General features: G+C 38.0%; 1 protein-coding gene across 6 annotated transcripts in view; it reads right to left on the reverse strand.

Annotated features, from left to right (window-relative positions):
* Positions 1-18,901, reverse strand: part of IMMP2L (inner mitochondrial membrane peptidase subunit 2) — a 694,672-nt gene that overhangs the window by 393,952 nt on the left and 281,819 nt on the right. The window contains exon 6 of one of the 6 annotated variants that reach the window (XM_039862781.1): positions 7,732-9,123. The exons of the other annotated variants lie outside the window; for them this stretch is intronic. Coding sequence (XP_039718715.1) covers positions 9,075-9,123 — 49 coding nt within the window. The 3' untranslated portion in view covers positions 7,732-9,074. Of the gene's footprint in view, positions 1-7,731; positions 9,124-18,901 lie in introns of those variants that run through there. 6 annotated transcript variants of the gene reach the window in all.

Consider the following 18,901-nt stretch of genomic DNA (forward strand, 5'->3'; position numbering starts at 1 on the left):
CGTTCTTTCTGACTTATCTTCGTATCTTCCTGGGACACGACGCATAGTAGGAAAATAAAAACTCCTAAAGACAGCGGGGCATAAGCGTGTTTTATGAACAATAAAGAGGAAGCAGAGGCTTACAATTCAAGATCTTAACCTTTAAGAAATTCACAGAAATTCTTAACCTTCAAGAACCTTGCTTTCACCTTCGAGGGGGCTGAAAAGCGGAGGCAGCACACCCTTCGAGAACTTTTCGGTTTGTGAAATAATGTGGCGATTACAGAAGTCACTCATAGTCCTTCCAAACAAACTTTGGAAAATGCTCATAAATTCAAACGAGAAGAATATTAAGCATACTTCTATTGTCTAAAGACGATATACTCAACTTTCAGATTAAATAATTAAGATCTATTCGATGCAGTTTTTTCTCTCATATAAAATTGACACCATACGGGATGTATTGATGATTATCATTCTATTTTACTTAACATTATATTGAACCATTTTTTAAAATACCAGACAATCTTCAAAATGATATTATTAAATAACTACATAGCAATCCATTATATGTCTTATAATTTTTTTATGAATCACTACCTTTTTTTTGGAAATTATGTTATTTCCAATTTTTTGCCATTTAGAAATAAATGCAGTATAAACATTATTTACGGCAATCTTTGTGTACATCTTTATTTCTATAAAATAAATTTCTAGAAGTCAATATTCATCCTAATGATATTGCTAAACACCTGTCTAGGAAAACTGTGCCAATTAAATGTTCCTAGCTGGAGAACATTTCATGCTAAGAAGAGAAGCAGATTTACAATCAAAGTTTAGAAGACAAAATCATGACATCAAATATTTTGCACATAGAGCATATTCTAATAAAAAAAAATTTTAAAAAAAAATGTTTTCTAGCCTTTGGAAGGGTTCGCTCTCACAGGCTCCAGGTAGATTAGGGCACGAAATAACCAAATTCATTGTTCTCTACTAATTCAGTCCTACAGCGCTAATATTAAAAAAAAAACTCTCATGTAGAAGCGGTGGACTGTTTTACAATTATTCATATAACAACGTATCATTGAAGGACGTGAAACCACTTATTTTTCACAATACATAACAAAGGAGATATTTCCTTCCTTTAACGGCATGAGTATGATAAGACATATCCTCAAACAGATTTACTCTCCTGCAGTATACTGTAATGTCTACATGGATTTTGAATGACAAAATAGTAAGTTTTGAATGCGAAAACTGATGATTAATAAGAACTATAAAACTGCTGTCCTTACAAATCATTAGAAATGGACAGAACACAGTCTGCCTGGTAGGTGAATTCTCCACTCTGGCTGGGGTTCTGAACAATTACTCAGAAGCACCTGTGTTCTTGAATTCTGCCCAAAGAACCTATAATTGTCTAGAACCATCTCCAGAGGAAAATTGTTTTAATGTCTCTCTATTATGAATAATCTCAAGCATCCGTTAATGAAAATTGATTTTTCCTACATGGCAGGACACCCTTTTGCAAAGGGAGGAAAAGGTAAAAGTTTATAAAGTGACAGAAATCTACCTCCCACTTTTAAAACAGCATTATATGATAGAATTGCAAGACCCAGGAAAAGAAGAAAACCATGATTAAATACAAACACATTTCTGGAGGCTACTGGCTACATTCACGTGTCTGCTCTGCAGTAGGACAAGCTGGGAGAATCCAGCCTCAGTGGTAAAAATCTTAAAAGCCGAGACCATCAGCTCTGCTCGTCAGAATGTTATTACAGTTTTCTAGCACGTGAGTGCCCTCTGGTTCCATATTCTATTTACAAAATGAACATTTCATTTTAGCTCTTACTATTCAAGAAGCAAACATGTGCTTTGGCACAGAACTAGAAAATTATAAGATTACTGGATTGTTTTCGCATCAAAGAAAACTCATTCCTGTATTCCCAACTCCTTGAAGTAGTCCGATGACTGACAGACAGACTGGTTTAAGTATATAGACACGGATACGCACGTACACATGCAGATAATCTCCAAACGGTGTTGCATACAAAATAAACCCAACACCAATGACAGACAGTCAGTACACAATTTACAAGGGTGAGGTTTTTTAATTGTATAACATAATCCATTATAGCACTTACAAACTAAACACTATTCACTTCACACAGAAAGTAGTGGCAATTAAGCTTGCAGGTAATTATGTGCTTTTACAATCGCTAAGTGTAATTTTAGAATGAAAAACTTATAAAATGCAAATTTAACTTCTATCTAAAATGCTAATTTTTCAAATCATACTGCTTTCAGTTATTTTAGGACATTGCCATATCCGTGGATGCTATATAACACTCTATGAGATTGTTTCTAAACAGGTAAGAAGCTATGTTGTGTACACATTTCCTCAAAGGCCCACAAACACATATTCTTTTGGATAATGGGATGACAGATAGGATTGTTGATTCCAGTTTTCTAGAATCATCAAACTGAAGAACAAAGAAGTTGTTTGGTAGAGTAGAATCTAATCTTCCATTGTAAACTATTCAACCTATGGATAACACAAAATCTAATTTGAAATCAGAGGCTGTTCTAAACTTTCTCCAACAGATGCTTTGTAGATTTCCCTAAATTATACTATCGATGAAATAAGCATGTACGAAATTAAATTGAGACTCATCTTTTTCAATAAGCAGATGCTTAATATCTACATATTTACTCCATGGAGTATCATAATGTATCTTTAGAAATTCTAAACTTGGTTATTTAAAATTATACCTGTTTTGAAATTTAAAATATCCTGGAAGCATGCTACTAAGAAAGTATTTTCTGTTGGGATTGTTGCTCATGATGTTTCTAATTTAAAACTTTTCTCTGATTCATGTGCTTTATTTAAGGAAATGATAGTCTTTCCTGTAATGTTTTATAATGTCTCCAAATCAAGTGAACACTCAGCCAGCCAAAATAAAATCACTATACAAAAGGGAACACAAGAAAATAAATTACTTTTTGAAACAGGCAAAGTGCCTGAGATAGAGAATCAATAGGCCTGTGTTTTCTTTTCAAGTTTCTCACCAATTTGCCATAAAAGCTTACACAAATAAACTCTTACACCAGCAATGTCTAGTAGAAATATAAGGTGAACCAAACACGTAATTTCAGGTTTTCTCATAACTACATTAAAAAAAGAAGTCAAAAGAAACAGCTGAAATTAATTTTGATCATATATTTTATTTAATCCAATATAAATAACCCAAATATGATCACTTCAACATGCAACCGATATAAAACTTACGAATGAGAGGTCGGAATACGCCTTTGTTCCTACTAATTTTTCAAAATCCAACGTGTGTGTCACACCTAGGACACGTCCCGATCCGGGCTGGCGGTGTTTCAGGCACTCCGGCCTAGTGGTGTCACACCGCACAGTAGTGCCACATGGCACAGGCTGTGTTCCTCGCTCACGGAATGATTCGATTTGTAAAGGGTGTTTTAGCACTCAGTTTACAAAATTCTAATTCTTGTTAAAACTGTCCAGTGATGATACGATGCAAAGTTCTTTCTCTCCTCAAAAATATGCACAAACAGAAGAAATTACTGTTCAACAGCACCAAATAAAATGGCAAATTAACTAAAGGCAAATTTCACTTACATTCATGAAATTATGTCATTACTATGTTAATATTATTATAAAGTGACTTGAAAAAATTTAAAACTTAGAAACAAAATGTTTAATAGAATTGCCATATATAGGAAAAATGATAAATCCCGCTAACCAATCTTTGATCAGGATAGTTTGGATTTATACGTGTCAGAGTAGTTCACTACAACTTCTATATTTACAGTGGGATTTACAAGAAGTTTCTGCTAGTACTCAAATTTAAATCATATGTATTTTAAGATTCATTTGGTGAGTGAGTTGCTTTGCTTTATTAATAAGCCAAATAAACTAGTGAATACCTATAACCAACTAGCTCTTTACTCATCACATTTATCAAGAGAACATTCTGTTAAAAGTGTAAAGACTTAATTTTTTTTTTAATTAAGAGAGAAGAAAGGCTATAAATTCATGAGCTAAATATCGCACTTAGGAAGTCAGACAATGAAAATAACAAAAATAAAGGTAGTTCAAAAAAAGTAATACTAAAGACAAAAACAAGTTAAATAGAAAACAAAGATTAAACAGGGAATCATTAAGCCTGAAGTTAATTCTTTGAAAAAACTAATAACTCAGATAAATTTCTAATGAGTTTGAAAAATTAAAAAGACAGTGAAAGAGGCCAAATAAATATTGGAAATTAAAACAGAACATAGTCAGAGCTACGGCAGAATTTAAAGATATTAAGAGACTTCCACAAATAACTTTATGCCAACATACTGGAAACTTTTACGAAATGAAAGTATCTTTATACAAAAATAATCAATGTCAAGAAGGAATAAAAATAAAAATCCAGTATATCTCCGACTATTGAAGAAATGGAATTACTCACTTAAAAAAAATCTTTCCACGAAAAGTATACCAGAATCAGAAATCTTTAAACACAAGTTTTAGGAGACTTTCAAAAAACAAATCATTTCGATCATATACTTTCCCAGAGGAGGGAGAAAAAAAAGGGAGAAAAGATGAAGTGATTTATTTCCCAACACTATGAAGCCAATATAACCTTGACAACAAAACCAGAAAATGACAAGAGTACAGGGACTAATATTCCCATCTCGCTCGCATATATATAGATACACTGAACAAAATATTTTAAAAAATGAACCCAACGACACAGAAAACATTTCACTGTTTGACTTCCTGCAACTCTCAGGAATGCAAAGGGCATTACCATTCAAATATCTATAAACGTCATTCATCACATTACCAAGTTAAAAGAAAAACATCATTATAATTTCAACGGGTGCAGAAAAGCACTTAATAAAATCCACACCCAGTCATGACAAAAACTCAGAAAACCGGAAAAAGGCGCCTACCCCAAATGCTTCATTAATTACTAATGATGGATTGCTGTCTAGCCTATCCCAACGTATTCAAGTTTTACAAACACTTCAAGTCATTAGTCCTCAGGAATTCGAAAACCTGAGCAATTAGTAATCTCACAAGTAAATAGTAAGGATGAAGATTAATTCCAATTTGCTACCACATAGTGGTAGACAGACTTCAGGTTATTCATTGGCTACAAATTACAAAGCTTTTCTTTTTATCTATTAAAATGTTTACTATCTTTTGGTAGCAAAGAAGCAATTTATGCAGTTTAGTTGTAAATATTTTCATGGACAGGTCTATATTTAAGATAATTTGACAAAATAAAATATTTCTACTTCAAGCATAGGCCCCAACCTTTTTCTTCAGTTTTATATTAGGATATTGCCTTAAATAAACATTCTGAGATGCATGTCCTCAGTACATGAGTCTGTGTTCACCAGTCCTTAGATATTTAACCTGTGGCTCTGCACCAGGCACTAAAATTGTTTAATCAAAGTCGTAAAATCAATGATCAGAAACTGAAAGCAAGCTGACACTGGTATTTTTACGCTTATTAGTAAACAAATTGTTGATCCCTAACTTTTGGTTAAATATTATATCGTCTACATCTCCCTGGAAGCATATATGTGCATGTTTCCAAGGGTTTTACAAACATCTCGGACCTGAAGAAATAAAATTTGAAGAAATTTAATAAACCTTGATTTGATTATATCTGCACTGGGATTTGTCCCTAAAATCATCTCAAGAAGCAATGACCTCAAGTAACCTTGCACTCTTCATAAAGTCATATGGACTAAAAAGTTTGGAATGATTAAAAAGGTAAAATGTGGCATTTTAAAACGTTAGGAAGTACAACACAAATATACTAAACTTTTTAAATATATATGTTAAAGTCACCAAATGTGCTTAGCTAAGGGAGGTATAATCTCCATGGGGATTCACCTACTATCTGCTTTTAAGGTGTTTTTATTTATTTATTTTTTTTACTGCAGTCATATTTGTGAAACATAGAAGATTCTAGATCTTGAGTTACCAGTTCTTTTCTTACTTATTGTGGGTGCTCTCCAAGCCCCACTGCTAGACATGCTCTTGACAAAGAGTCTCCCCTCGACCAAGTAGGGCTTCTCTGAGACCTCTTAACTGGCCTTAACCTTGGCCTACAAAAACTTCACACTTCCAGCATGCATATTACCCCCCCACACACACCTCCACAAGCCCCACACACTCCACATACACCACACACCCACACTCCTACCCACACAAACACACACACTCCACACGCCCACAACCAGCCACACACGCTCACTGTTTCTAAGAGCTCAAAGGCACACTCTTAGGGTGATCTCAGGCTCCCCTTAAAGTACCTGCCTGAAAATGCTCAGAACCGCCAGGCGAATTTACCGTTAGTAAATAAAAATATATATACTGTTTGTGAAAATAAACCTTTCTTCTTTGTCAATCCATTTAGGTGTATTAAAAGAATGCTTAAACCTCTCTGGTAAAATCTGAAAACCGATTTTTCCGTTGGATATGTTTTCTACAAAAATGTATTTGAGTGTTAAAATTATTTATGAATATAGATTTACCAAAAAATAATTTTTGAAAAAAATATTTGCATATGACCTAACTATCCGTGATTGGTTTTTAACTTGTGGGCTTTTTTTCTCTTTTTCTCATCTGAAACTCTGCGTTTATTTGAGCATTCTAAACTCATTTAGCTGGAAACTAAACTCCCCGTGGCCCCATTAAGCATCTTGCTAAGCACACCACCTAGCAACGTCTCTAACAGGCGGTGTGGGCGTGAGCCGGCTGCGGAGGTTGTGAATGGGTCAGTGCATTTTAAACCAGCACATTATTAAAAAAGAGTCTTATGGCTACAGCAGCTGACCTCTCTTCCTGGGCAAACACACGCTTACTGACCTATGCTGAATTCATTTTGCTTTTTCTACCCCTGCCTTTGAAATATCTTCCATACCGCTGTTCAGATCTAACAAGCGCTCCTTCGTTTGAAAATCAGACCAAAAGATAATCTTAACAACCCACCTGCATACCCTTCAAGCAAGGCTGTAAGCAGTCGAGCCCTGCCCGGCCTTCTTTCCATAAGAAGTAATTGGTCACGAGGAAATTATCTGGACTCTGCAACTGAGCCTGAAAATGAGCTGCTGAGGCTTTTTGAATGGACACTAGCTTGTGTGTTACTAAATGAAATCAGTATTAGTTTGCCATGGCTGCCACAACAAAGTACTACAAACTGAGTGGCTTAAATGATGGAAAATTTCCTTCTCACAGTGTACAGGCTGCAAGTCCAAAACCAAGGAGTCTTCGAAGGCTGCCTCTCCTTTCTACCGCTCGGCCAGCGATGGCTGCCTTAGGCTTTCCTGGGCTTTTCGGCAGCTCCCTCCAACCTTCCGTGGCCCTCTCTCTGTCTCTCCATCTGTGTCCAAATTTCTCTTTTTTTATAAAGACACAGTCACACTGGATGAGGGGCCCCCCAAATGACCTCATCTTAACTCGATCATCTACGAAGACCATTTTTTCCAAGTCAGGTCAGTCACATCCACAGATAAGTGAGGGTGAGTGAGAATTTCAACGTCTTTTTTTGTGTGGGGGCGGGGCATAATTCAACCCATAACAGAATGAATTCATGAAGGAGGGCCACCGGCTACCCTGGCGACTGGTATGTTTATATGTCGGTCAGATTCAGTGGTTTTACTCTTTGTCATCTCTTTATTATTATTACTTTAAGATTTCATATGAGATTTTTTAAGCACTGAAATTTAGGTTCAGAAAAAAGATGCATATCTATTTAAAGAAATGATTGCTAATAACACATACAGAATCCTGATGAAACGTATTCGCGCCCTATTTTGTTCTTTATGTGTGTACATACAGAACAAACATTTAGGTTTTGTTTCAACAAGCAGCCCCGGGTTTGACAGGGGAAACCGCTGACACAGAGTCATCGTTTTCTGGCACATGTTATGGATTAGCATTTGGAAGTTAAAAAAAAAAAATCTAATTCTAGGAATCATTTCCTAAAACAGAAAATAAGGCCTCTTTCTCTGCTAATTCGCATTAGTTTCAACCCCTGGAAGACCCAACTGCTCAGCTGAGAAATCAAGGCAACCCTCAAGCCGGGGAATTTGGACGTGCGGCAAACAGATGGACTGGCAAGCAGATAAAGGCCAGCTTAAAAACAGAGTTGTCTGCTTCTGCAGTTACTCCAGACGATCATGGCGGACGCAAGTCCAGAGCAACCAGCACAAACGTAAAGGCCAGAAACACAGTTGTTGGCGAGAAAGCTGAGGCCAGAAGAGTTTAGGCGAAGGCGTTTAAGGACCAACGGCTGAGGCAAAAGCATCTGCAGAAGAGACTGATAGCACTGGAAGCCAACGTGGAGGCAGACAACGCAGACAGGATAGCTCTGTGACAATCCTACAAACCTCGCCATTTACTGTCATGTCTAAATAACAAGGTCTGAGGTCACCTGTCACTATTTCATAGGTCCTGGTTCGCCAGTGGCATCATGCCCCCGCATCTGTGTTCTCATACTTGGAAGAGCTCTTAAGACACAAACATGAAGCTTGAGACACACGATGACAGCAGATGAAAGGACAGTGATTTTATCTCATGAACGGGGTATTCTGAAGAGTCTGGGTTGCTCAGAAAGCACGAGAAAAGTACTGAGTGTGTGTTTGACTGTATTTCATTCTTCCATTTTTGCCTCTCGGAATCAGGATAGAAATCCAAAAGTTTTCTGAGTGTTTGGCAATGAATGCAATAAACATTTCTCACGAGCACTTTGACAACCCTTTTCTTAGAAGAAACATATGCCTTTAAAACACTCAGGGAGATAGCAAAAGAGAGAGAACCATATGGCATATATTTACATTTTAAATCACCACGTATTAAATTGTCCCACGGGGCACTTTCAATATTGTGCCACATTACAATTATTAGATGATCACTAGGACAGCATAAAACCAATCACTGACCTCAAGGGAAATGACACTGGAGTCTCCTAATTTCATAAATATCACAACCACCATTTAAATCTTTGTCTTTAAAGCCCAGAGAAGAGAGAGAACCAGTCAGGGAAAAACTGAGAGCATCAATCATTCAGGGCTTCCTCGCTTCCACTTCCGACGCTCAGGATCATTCTGCCTCAAAAGAGAACACAGTAGTCAATCTAATACTCATGAAAAATACGTTGCATTAAAATCAGATGTTTAAAGACGATAGTCATAATGTTTATAATGAAAGAACCTGGGGAGAAAAATGCCTAAAATCCTGAAGGAAACTTCTAGACATCTCGACCAGGCCTCCTTGTGCTTAGGGTGGGTCTTCAGATGGTCCTGAGACAGGAAGCGACACGGACAGTTTTTCTTTTCAAGGACAGTCCTGCTGCTTCCAAATATATATATCAGGAAACTTATACAAAAAGCAGATGGAAATGTAACCATATATATATATATACACACACATGTGTGTGTGTGTGTGTGTGTGTGTGTGTGTGTGTGTGTGTGTGTAGGAAATCAAGAATTAAAAGATAAAGGCCAAGTCACAAAGTGATGTTAGGGGTGGGAGGTGGAACAAGAAATCGGTAATTTAAGAAAAGAATGAGTTGAATATCGTGGACTTGGTGAAAACGGGCACAGGCATTTAGTAATTTCCGTTTTGGTTTAACAGAAACACTATGAACCTCAATCAAGAAAGTAATACCTGCCCAGAATATATGCCCACAAGGATTTCTTTAATATTATGGACACAAGTGATGTTGAGACCATATTTTGAAGATACAGAAATCATATACGGCACTTGCTAAATCTGTTTGCTAAATGGTATGAAACGTAAGGGACTTTTATAATGCAAGGATGGACCACGTTCCTAAGCGGGACCCACTGAACATCAAGTTCTTCGGAAAAAGAAGAACGAAATCTTAGCGGCAAATCTTTGTTAATTACCAGTACTGGATTCTGTATTGAATTTAATCTACAAATTGAAACACTCTATGATGCGATTTCTCATCTCTGTCAACATTTCTTCAGTGTGGAGTTGTATCTGTTATATTATAACGGTATTTTTAAAAGGCAACACACCATTGTTCATTCGAATCAACTCGAAAATGACGAAATGGCAGAGAACGCATGGTGATCTGTTGCAAAAACCACTGTGTCGGTAATCTACGTGAGCAATGGAACTACTGACTTCTCTGTGGCAAAGAGGAAAATGGGAGCTGCTGAGGGACAATTTTTGCAGCATATGCCATAGACAAATGAATGATATGCACAGTCAATAAGAATCACAGCAGAGAATCGCTGGGACGTTGGGTCACGAAAGCCCCAGGAGAGTCTAGCACTAGCACAGCTCTCTCTGTAAGCGCTGGCATCACTATGAAGACTCTGCCGTCAGAGAAGGGTTTTTAATAAGTTGAATTTTCCTTTTCAGAATTTAACTTAATTAAATGATGGCATTTAAAAGCTTAGTCTCTCTTTAGAAAAAAATACAAGCTTATTTGTCAAATATTGTACTCTCCCGATAAGCTCATTTTTTACAAAATGATTTTTTGAAAGGCTTTTTTAGAAATGACTTTCTACAAGAATAAAAATTTTAGTATTAACAACATATGAAATTAATAACTGATGCAAAAAAAAGAAAGCAAAAAAAAGATTCAATATCTAATTGAGAAGCGTAAGGGTTACATCACGGAAGAGTATGCTCATTTCATCTTTATTATATTCTATTTAATCGTGTTATAGTTAACTCATAATTAAGAAACATTGCCCGTTACAAAATGTGAGCAAAAAAATCCCTTTGCTTTAGAGACCCAGGGTCTCCTGCCTGCATAAATCAACTTGCCACAGGCCACACTGCTGGCCGCTAGGCTCTAAGCGGCTCGGTGACACTGACATTGGATTAATGTCCATGATGGGTCCTAGATTCAGAATAGCACCTGGCAGCTGGTAGAATCAATGCACGATTCGGCCAAAACCTCACTCTTCAGGCTATTTAATCATAGAAATAATGGACAGATTAACATTTCCCTCCACTGACAGGCAATATTCCAAAAAAAAAAAAAATTTAATGAAAAAACTGCAAAGGTACGATTATTTCCCTCTTCTGCGTGATCGGACCGTCTGCTGACTGCAAACACTCATCGCAGTAACTGCTATGTCTCATGCTATCATTTCCCAATTGGATGCGTGGGGATAGCGCCTCTATTTTCCAAGAGAAATATCGTTTCACGTAACCAATGGTTTAATTATATGACTAGCGAGCAGCAGGGTGAAGTAATTAAGAGCTTGGACCCTGGAGACTGTAACATGTGGCTCTGCTACTTACTACCCAGGTGTCAAGTTACATAACTTCTCTTGGCCATATTTCCTCACTTGCAGAATAATGGCAAACACTAGATTAAATGAGCTGATATTCGTATAGTGCACGGGACAAGCCCGCCACGTAAACACGATGGAAGCGCTTACTACACAGTGCAAGCTACAACATAGGACAGTGTCATCCAGGTGCCCTGGCGGGGCTTGTATTAATAATCCCTCTGGGAGAGTTTGAAGACCCTCCCATGATAATTTAAGGAGGACCAAGCACAAGTGCTCACACGGGAGAATTCGTAGCTGTTGGAAGGAGTAAACTGAGGCAGCCCGAATCAGTGACCCGGGTGCCCACACTCTGCATCTCACACCCACTCCGTCACACACTGCTGGTGAGCTACTGAGCCCACTTTCGAAAGAAAGTTGAGAAAGTTAAGTCTGTGTCTGCACAACAGATGAAAACCACTGCAGAGAAAATGTGTGATTTTTATGTGTTGCTGGTGATCCCCGCAATGGTTTTGGGGCCCAGGCTCTCATTCTTTCTCCCAGGGCTGGTAAGCAGTGAGCTATTATATGTACCTCTGCTGTCAGAGAGGGAGAGTGAATTCCTTTCTGGAGTAAAGGTCAATTCCCCGCTCCCTAAGGGAACAGCAGATACCATGCGCCTCTGGGGATGTTTATCTTATTATCAGAAGAACAAGCTGGGAGTGAAATGTAATCCATACATTAAACGGGAGTAAGAAGAGCTGAAGGTCTGTCGATTACAGAGCAAATCTATGGAGAAATTTTAGATCGAATATGAAGAAAGGACCTTTAAGATCGTTATATCATTTAAGGGAACCACGAGTAATTATCTGCTTTTCTGTTATCTCATTTCGCAGCCTTCTCATCGCCATAAAAGAGAAACCAATTTAAAATTTCAAATGACTCTAAAAATACGTACCTCGTCCTGAGGTCAACTATATTAATGTCGCGATGCTTACCTATCACTTTAAACACCTCTTAAAATGAATTCTGAATGGCAGCCCTTCTCATAAAGATGCACCGCCCATGGGCGTCCATCCATACAGAGCCCTGCCCATCAGGTCTCACTACCCGCATAAGAGCATAAAGGAAAACCACAGACACACGCACGCACATGCACGTGCGCACACACACACACATGCGTACACGCATGCACGCACGTGCATGCACTGACTCGTGGAAGATTTTTTTTAGAACCTCAAACCCTGGCCTCAGTCTCATTGCAGTGATACAGCAATCAACAACGAATTGGCTATAAACACACGTACTTACAATAATACTATTGCATGATTAACAGCTATGATTTTCAGTCCTTTCGCGTGGCTATTTCATCTCATACTGACAAATGAGCCAGGCAACGCAGGTGTTATAGATTAGAAAACTTGGGGAGACGGGGTATAATGACTTCCTATAGGTGGCGCGTGACAAAATCTTGTCTTCCGACTCCCGATTCGATGCATATCACCATGCATTCACGCAGGTATATGTACACACGTGTGGCCCAGAGCCATGATCTATATTTTTATTGTATGTTTTAATTTTGAATCTCCTACCTCATCCAATGTGAATACAGACCGCTGGTTTCAAAGTTGACAGCACTCACAAAAAGCAGACAAACTAACTTCTCTGACTCTTGTTTATTTTCTAACTTCATGATTACTTTCTCCCTGCTTCAGAAAATTCTATTCCCTTATGAAAAACTATTAACCAGTGTCTTATTGACTCTAGTAAAACAATTATTGGAAAAAAACAAACAAACAAAAAAAACATAGCCCCATAAAGCATGTGCCGGTCAACAATGTCATCCGTTTCTGACACAGATACACACATTCGAAGTGCCGAGGAAGAATGAGAAAGATACTTTGAAATCAATACAAGGGCAGTAAATGGTCACAGAGAAATACGAAAGTAGGGGAGGTATAAATATATAAAGCTTAGCATTAAAATAATTCCTCTAAGTAGTCTGGACTTTCCCAAGAGGAATAAAAAACCAACAGACCACAGAGAGATAATACCCCTGGTGAAATACTTGGCATTGAGTAGACACTTAATAGTTCTTACTGCCTTAAAGAGCCTTTACATTTTATGAAAGCAAATACTGAGCTCTATTAGACTGAAAAGGATATATTTTTTAAATGTATCAGAAATTAAATGAAAATCAAAAGAAACTCCCGCCTTAGCTCAGCTCTATGCAGGCAGACTAGAATTAACTACACAGCTCCGGAGTCATTGCGTGCTTCCATGTCTGACTCATTCAGTATGAGAACGGGTCAGAAGATCAAGGAAAGGTTTGACTTTCCCACTCTGGCTTAGCCACAGTCAAGAACAAAATCCTCGCGTGCCGCCCACTCCCTCCCCTCCTGAGAGCTTTCCTCGCCCACTCCAAGGGGGAAGTCCAGGTAATCACTGCATCTGACTCACGGGAGCTGAGTTAACACTGATACTCTGGCTTGTGGCACAGAAAATCCATGTTTGAAGCCCCCACTCATATTTAAGAAACTAAAAATATTATCGTAACAAGCAATATAATCAAAAACCTTCCTACCTTTGCATTTTAAAAGTTAAACTTAAAATCCAATTTGTAGCCAGAAAAGATAAAGCATAAACAAAACGGCCTGAATGAAAACTATCCTGCCTCTTCGACAAGCAATCAGGGTGAGTGAGCCCTAAAGTTTTGCCATGTTTTGATTTCCTCCTCTCTACAATGGAGAAAAAGATCATCTGTCCTCAAAGAGTTGCTATGAAGATTGTGATATTGTGATATAATAAGAAATATATATTTTGGTCTTTGCCCCCAGCTCCTGGCCAAAGCTCTTAAAACCTGTGTAACTCCCTACATGACAAAGGTGCTACGAGCATCTTTTGTTCTGACATTTTAGTCTTTGATTCCAGTTCCTGGCACAGAGCTTCTGAGTCCCTTGGGATTTCTGAGTGATGGGAACGTCTTTGTTCCTAACACCGAGGTGGCTCTTGGTGGGCTCCAGCATGGCTCCAGCACGGCTTGGAGGCTGGCCACCAGAAACACCAAGCCACAGTTAGAAGCTTGGAACTCTCAGCCCGCCTCCTATGCCACGACTTCTTATAAAGGCGCTCACGAAGGCCTCACCTTTACGTCTCATCTAACCCTAAGTACCTCCAAAAGGCCCCACCTCTAAGGACTGTCACATGGGGCAATGGAAGTGTCCCGATGCAGACAGCCCCGATGCTTGCGCGCACCCACGGATATACTAAAACCGCTGAACTATACACAGTAAATGGGCGAACTGTATGATATGTGAATTGTAGCTCAATAAAGCTGTTTAAAAAGCCATTAAACATTTAGAAACGAAAATTTTTGCCTTAAAAAAATTAACCAAAGCTTTCTTGAAGTCAGAAAAAAATACATGAAATCACGTACCAAAGAATAATTTATGTAAGAAACAAGACAAAAAAAAAACAAAAAACAAAAAACAAAAAACAAAAAAACGTTAATACAGAAAGGGGGACAAAAATGGCAAAATAAAATCCTTTCCGGTTGCCCTTCTCTCACGTGACGATCGTCACTGCATCGTTCCCAGCACTGATGCGCCTGGGTCTCATTTCTGAGCTACCCGAACTATACTCCCTAACACTTCAAAATCCTTTCCTAGGACTCTCTTCCCCTGATTCACAGATCGTAAACCCACGGAAGTTTAAATTGTTCTTTTGATTTCTAAGTCATGAAATTATAGATTTTTAAGTAATAACAGGGGGTGGGTAGGAGTGAAACACATATAGGCCATCGAGGTTTGCGGCTCTCAAAAGGAATCGATACTCTGTTTATGCAAAAGCACTTAAGCCATTAGAAATCACAAGGATCACGTAATCAGAAATTATCTGAAGAAACGCAAAATGGATCTGCGACATATTGCTTTGAAAACAGGAGTACACGGAATAACTCAAATAAGGGATTTTTTTTAAGTTTAAGAAATACCTTTTCCTTTTATGAAAAGCGGAATATTTTTTATATTGGGAAATATATTTCTAAACAAGTCCAAAGGAGAAATATATTTGCCTCATTATGATCTAAAAGTATCTTTCATTTTTTTTTAAGAATCATCTATGAGTTAGAAATAAAACCCATAAATGACTCTTTAAAAAGGAAGGAGGGGAAATTTTAGTTTTGGTATACAGACGTCACTTGTTCAGCCTGAAACATATTCTCGATCTACTCATGAATGTAGATCGACAAAAAGGCATCAAACTTCCACCTTTTGCTAACTCATGAAAATTAAAATATGCTGTTTAAAATAATGTAAAATCATTTAAACTCATTCATACCATAAAGAGAAATGAATAGTCCATACTGTGGGCGCCATTGTTTCCTGTGACTCTAGTTATAGAACACTGTTTCCTTAATCTAGTTTATTTTCTAAGCACATTGAAAATTAGAAATTAAAAGAAGAATCTGTGTCCACTTAATAGCATTTCCCTTACTCATACAATACTTTTCTTCCTGAATATACACTTCGCTTGATGACTAGCAATACTCAAGTTCACTGGTGACTGCCGATGCAAAAAATAAAAGGAAAAATGTCGAATCTTGAAAGTACATGAAAAATTCATGAGAAAATTGTTATGGGAAGTTTGTCACCACAGCAAAAACTTGATTTAATGACTGAGTTTCAAACTGCCCTATTTTTGGAAAAGGTATCCTTTTTTCTTTGCCCTTCACTGTTAATTATTGTTTTCTGTTCTTTACACATCTCAAAACATAAAAGGTATAGATGTCAAACAGAGTAATAGAGAGAATATAAAAGTAAAGACCAGTCAATGTTGCTATGTACTAATTGTAGGTCTTTAGCCCATAAATTAAGTAAAATCATTGTTACAATGATCGTTGAAGAGAGCCCGCAAATTTAATTGACTTAGACTAGCCTCTGACCTAAAATGTTTCCTAAGTAAGGATTTCCGTTATTCACACGTAGGTGCATCACATGTGGCAGGAAGACAGGGTTGGAGGCTTCGTGCCTCTGTGGGTGGGAAGGGCCTGCCTGGCACCAAGGGTCGGACAGCAGGAAAGTGACCGCCCGCTCCCAAGTCCCTGTGTGCGTCTGCCTGGGGTTCACTTCCTTTTACTTTGACAATCAAATGCGATAAGAAATCACCTGATATCATGAGCGAGACAGTGTGTGTGCCCGAATATGCTCATGCCTTCTCCTATTACTATTTCCAACTAGCCAGGGGATATCTTCAGACCGACAAGAACCAGGCGTCTTCCCCATGAATCATAAAACCAAATGACAAAATTGTGCTGAGATGAAATGTACTAATTATTTTTGATTCAATTCTGCACACATATTGACAAAGCCTCTTTTTTTTTTTTTCCTTCCTGTTGGCTGCTTCATATGGGATATGTGTTTCATTTCATAAACTAAGAAAAATGTTAACATACTGTGAATGAGGTTCCTAGGATATTTCCAGGATAGAAAAATGTTATTTTTTAAAGTTAAATCCAGCATATTAAAATAACATATATTATGGTGCTTAGCTGATGCTACTGCAAAAAGAAAAGGATATTTAGCTTTTACAACCACCAAACATTATACCATTATTTCCATACTATTTATTATACCATTATGACTATATTACCTTACCATTATCATCACTACATGGAGAACTATTTAAATATAATTAGGAGTATACATTACCTGGTGTCCTTATTACCATATTATTTTTATTGCTAGTAGACAATCTGCATAGATGTTTAAGATTCACATAATGAGAATGTCTTAAGATCACCGAGCCCAACTCCCCCCGCCCCCCCTCCCCCGCTGCGATTGGCTGGAGTATAAAGGAAGCAGCATCTTCCAAACTAGCAGGGTTTTCCACACTAGGAAGAGATACTATGTCCCCTAACCACATACTAGGAACATGCTTCTAACTATTTGTATACCTTTGTCGCCCTTTTCACTCTTCTGGTGTTTTCTTATTTATGTTAAGAGAACGTAAACTCTGTGAACCCGTCTTGTTCATCGTCGTATACGCGATGCTCTAAACACTTGAGATATCAGAAGTTGCTCGACAAATAGTTTTGGTGAGTGAGTGAATACTGCATTTAAGCACCCTGAGATGCTAAAATAGGTTAATGGTTTGAAAAGGAGGTATGAGAGGCCTAACACACACGTCCTCAGCGGTGCCCCAAGCTGCGTCCACAGGCTCCGGCCCCACATACACACGGCTGCTACTGGGCAGCACAGTAGCGAGTCCAAACCCAGCAAGAAGCATAAAGGCAGGCTCTTTTGTCCTAAACATACTATTGGACTTCACGGTTTTGAATGTGGATGTTGGGATATAGGCAAAGGTTTTACATAATTCTCAACAAATGCGCAGCATGATCTAATCTCATTGTATGCCACAAACGGTAACAAAAAATTGCCTGTAACTCGTTTTCAATTACATGATAAAAGCTAACGCGGGAATGAAGGACAGAGTGGGCTTCTTGTTGTTGCTTACACGTTTCTGATTACTCTTTAGCTAGAACCAATAGCTGTAAGTTTTGCAGCCAGCTAATCTGTCCCTTTGGATACGCTGGAACCTTGCTTACATATAAAACAGGTACCGAATAAAATTCTTTGGATTCAAAAGTTTTAAGAATAGACATTTCAATACGCACAGCTATTCTGTACTTCAATAAAATAAATAAGCATAAAAATAAATAAAAGGCATTAAAAAAGAGATTTTTAAACTTCTCTCCCCTACGTGGCAAAAGAGGGAATGAGTGTGAAACTCATACACAAAAAATGCAGAATTTCATTTTCTTCCCCTTCCCGGGCTCGTCCTCAGTATATTCTGTTTTAAGTGCCCATCACTTTTATGTTTCCAGGACTCAATTATTCAGTTGGCTCAAAGGAACTCTGAGACAGAGCGAATCCCCATCTCCCAGGCTAAGGGCGCTAACAGACCTGAGTCCACGGTTTGTTTTCTAGTTTCTAGGACCTCCAGGTATTTAGCTCCCTGGCCCTATTAGACCTAAGGAAGCTCGAGGCTGTCCTAGCACCTCAATAGCAATCAGTTTCAGCGGGCCCAGCTGCTTCCAGTCCAGCCCCCAACCTCTGTGATGCCTTCCATTCAAAGGGTTCCTCAGACTCTTGGAAAACTCAAGAAGTCAGCCTGAATTCAAGATAGTTTGTCAGCATATGCATCAACTGAAAAATAAAAAAGAGAGATAATAAGTTTGAAAAATGAAAACTAGAAAATAGAGCATAAAGTACCTCCAGGGATAAAAAAGTGGGGTTAAGAAAATATTTTTTAAAAATCAATTGTGGTCCTCAGAGAACAGACCTCTGGGCTGGAGGACAGAGGTGACAGTGTGGTATGAACCCAGGGCGGTCATGATTCTAAGCACAGATTTAGTTGCAAAAAAAAAAAAAAACAATAAAACCTGATCCTATGGATATATCCAACGAAACTCAGGCTAGTGTCTCAACCGTATGGATTCTCTCAAGTGGTTACATACACATTAAAATTTGGAAGTCAGCAATTCACTAATCAAATCAACCCTTAATCTGTACTATGACTTAAATGCCAAACCATACGCACATAGATTGGCAATTTTTTCTTAAATCGG

This window comes from Pteropus medius, unplaced genomic scaffold (assembly GCF_902729225.1).
Source record: "Pteropus medius unplaced genomic scaffold, Ma_sr-lr_union100, whole genome shotgun sequence".
Lineage (NCBI taxonomy): Eukaryota > Metazoa > Chordata > Mammalia > Chiroptera > Pteropodidae > Pteropus > Pteropus medius.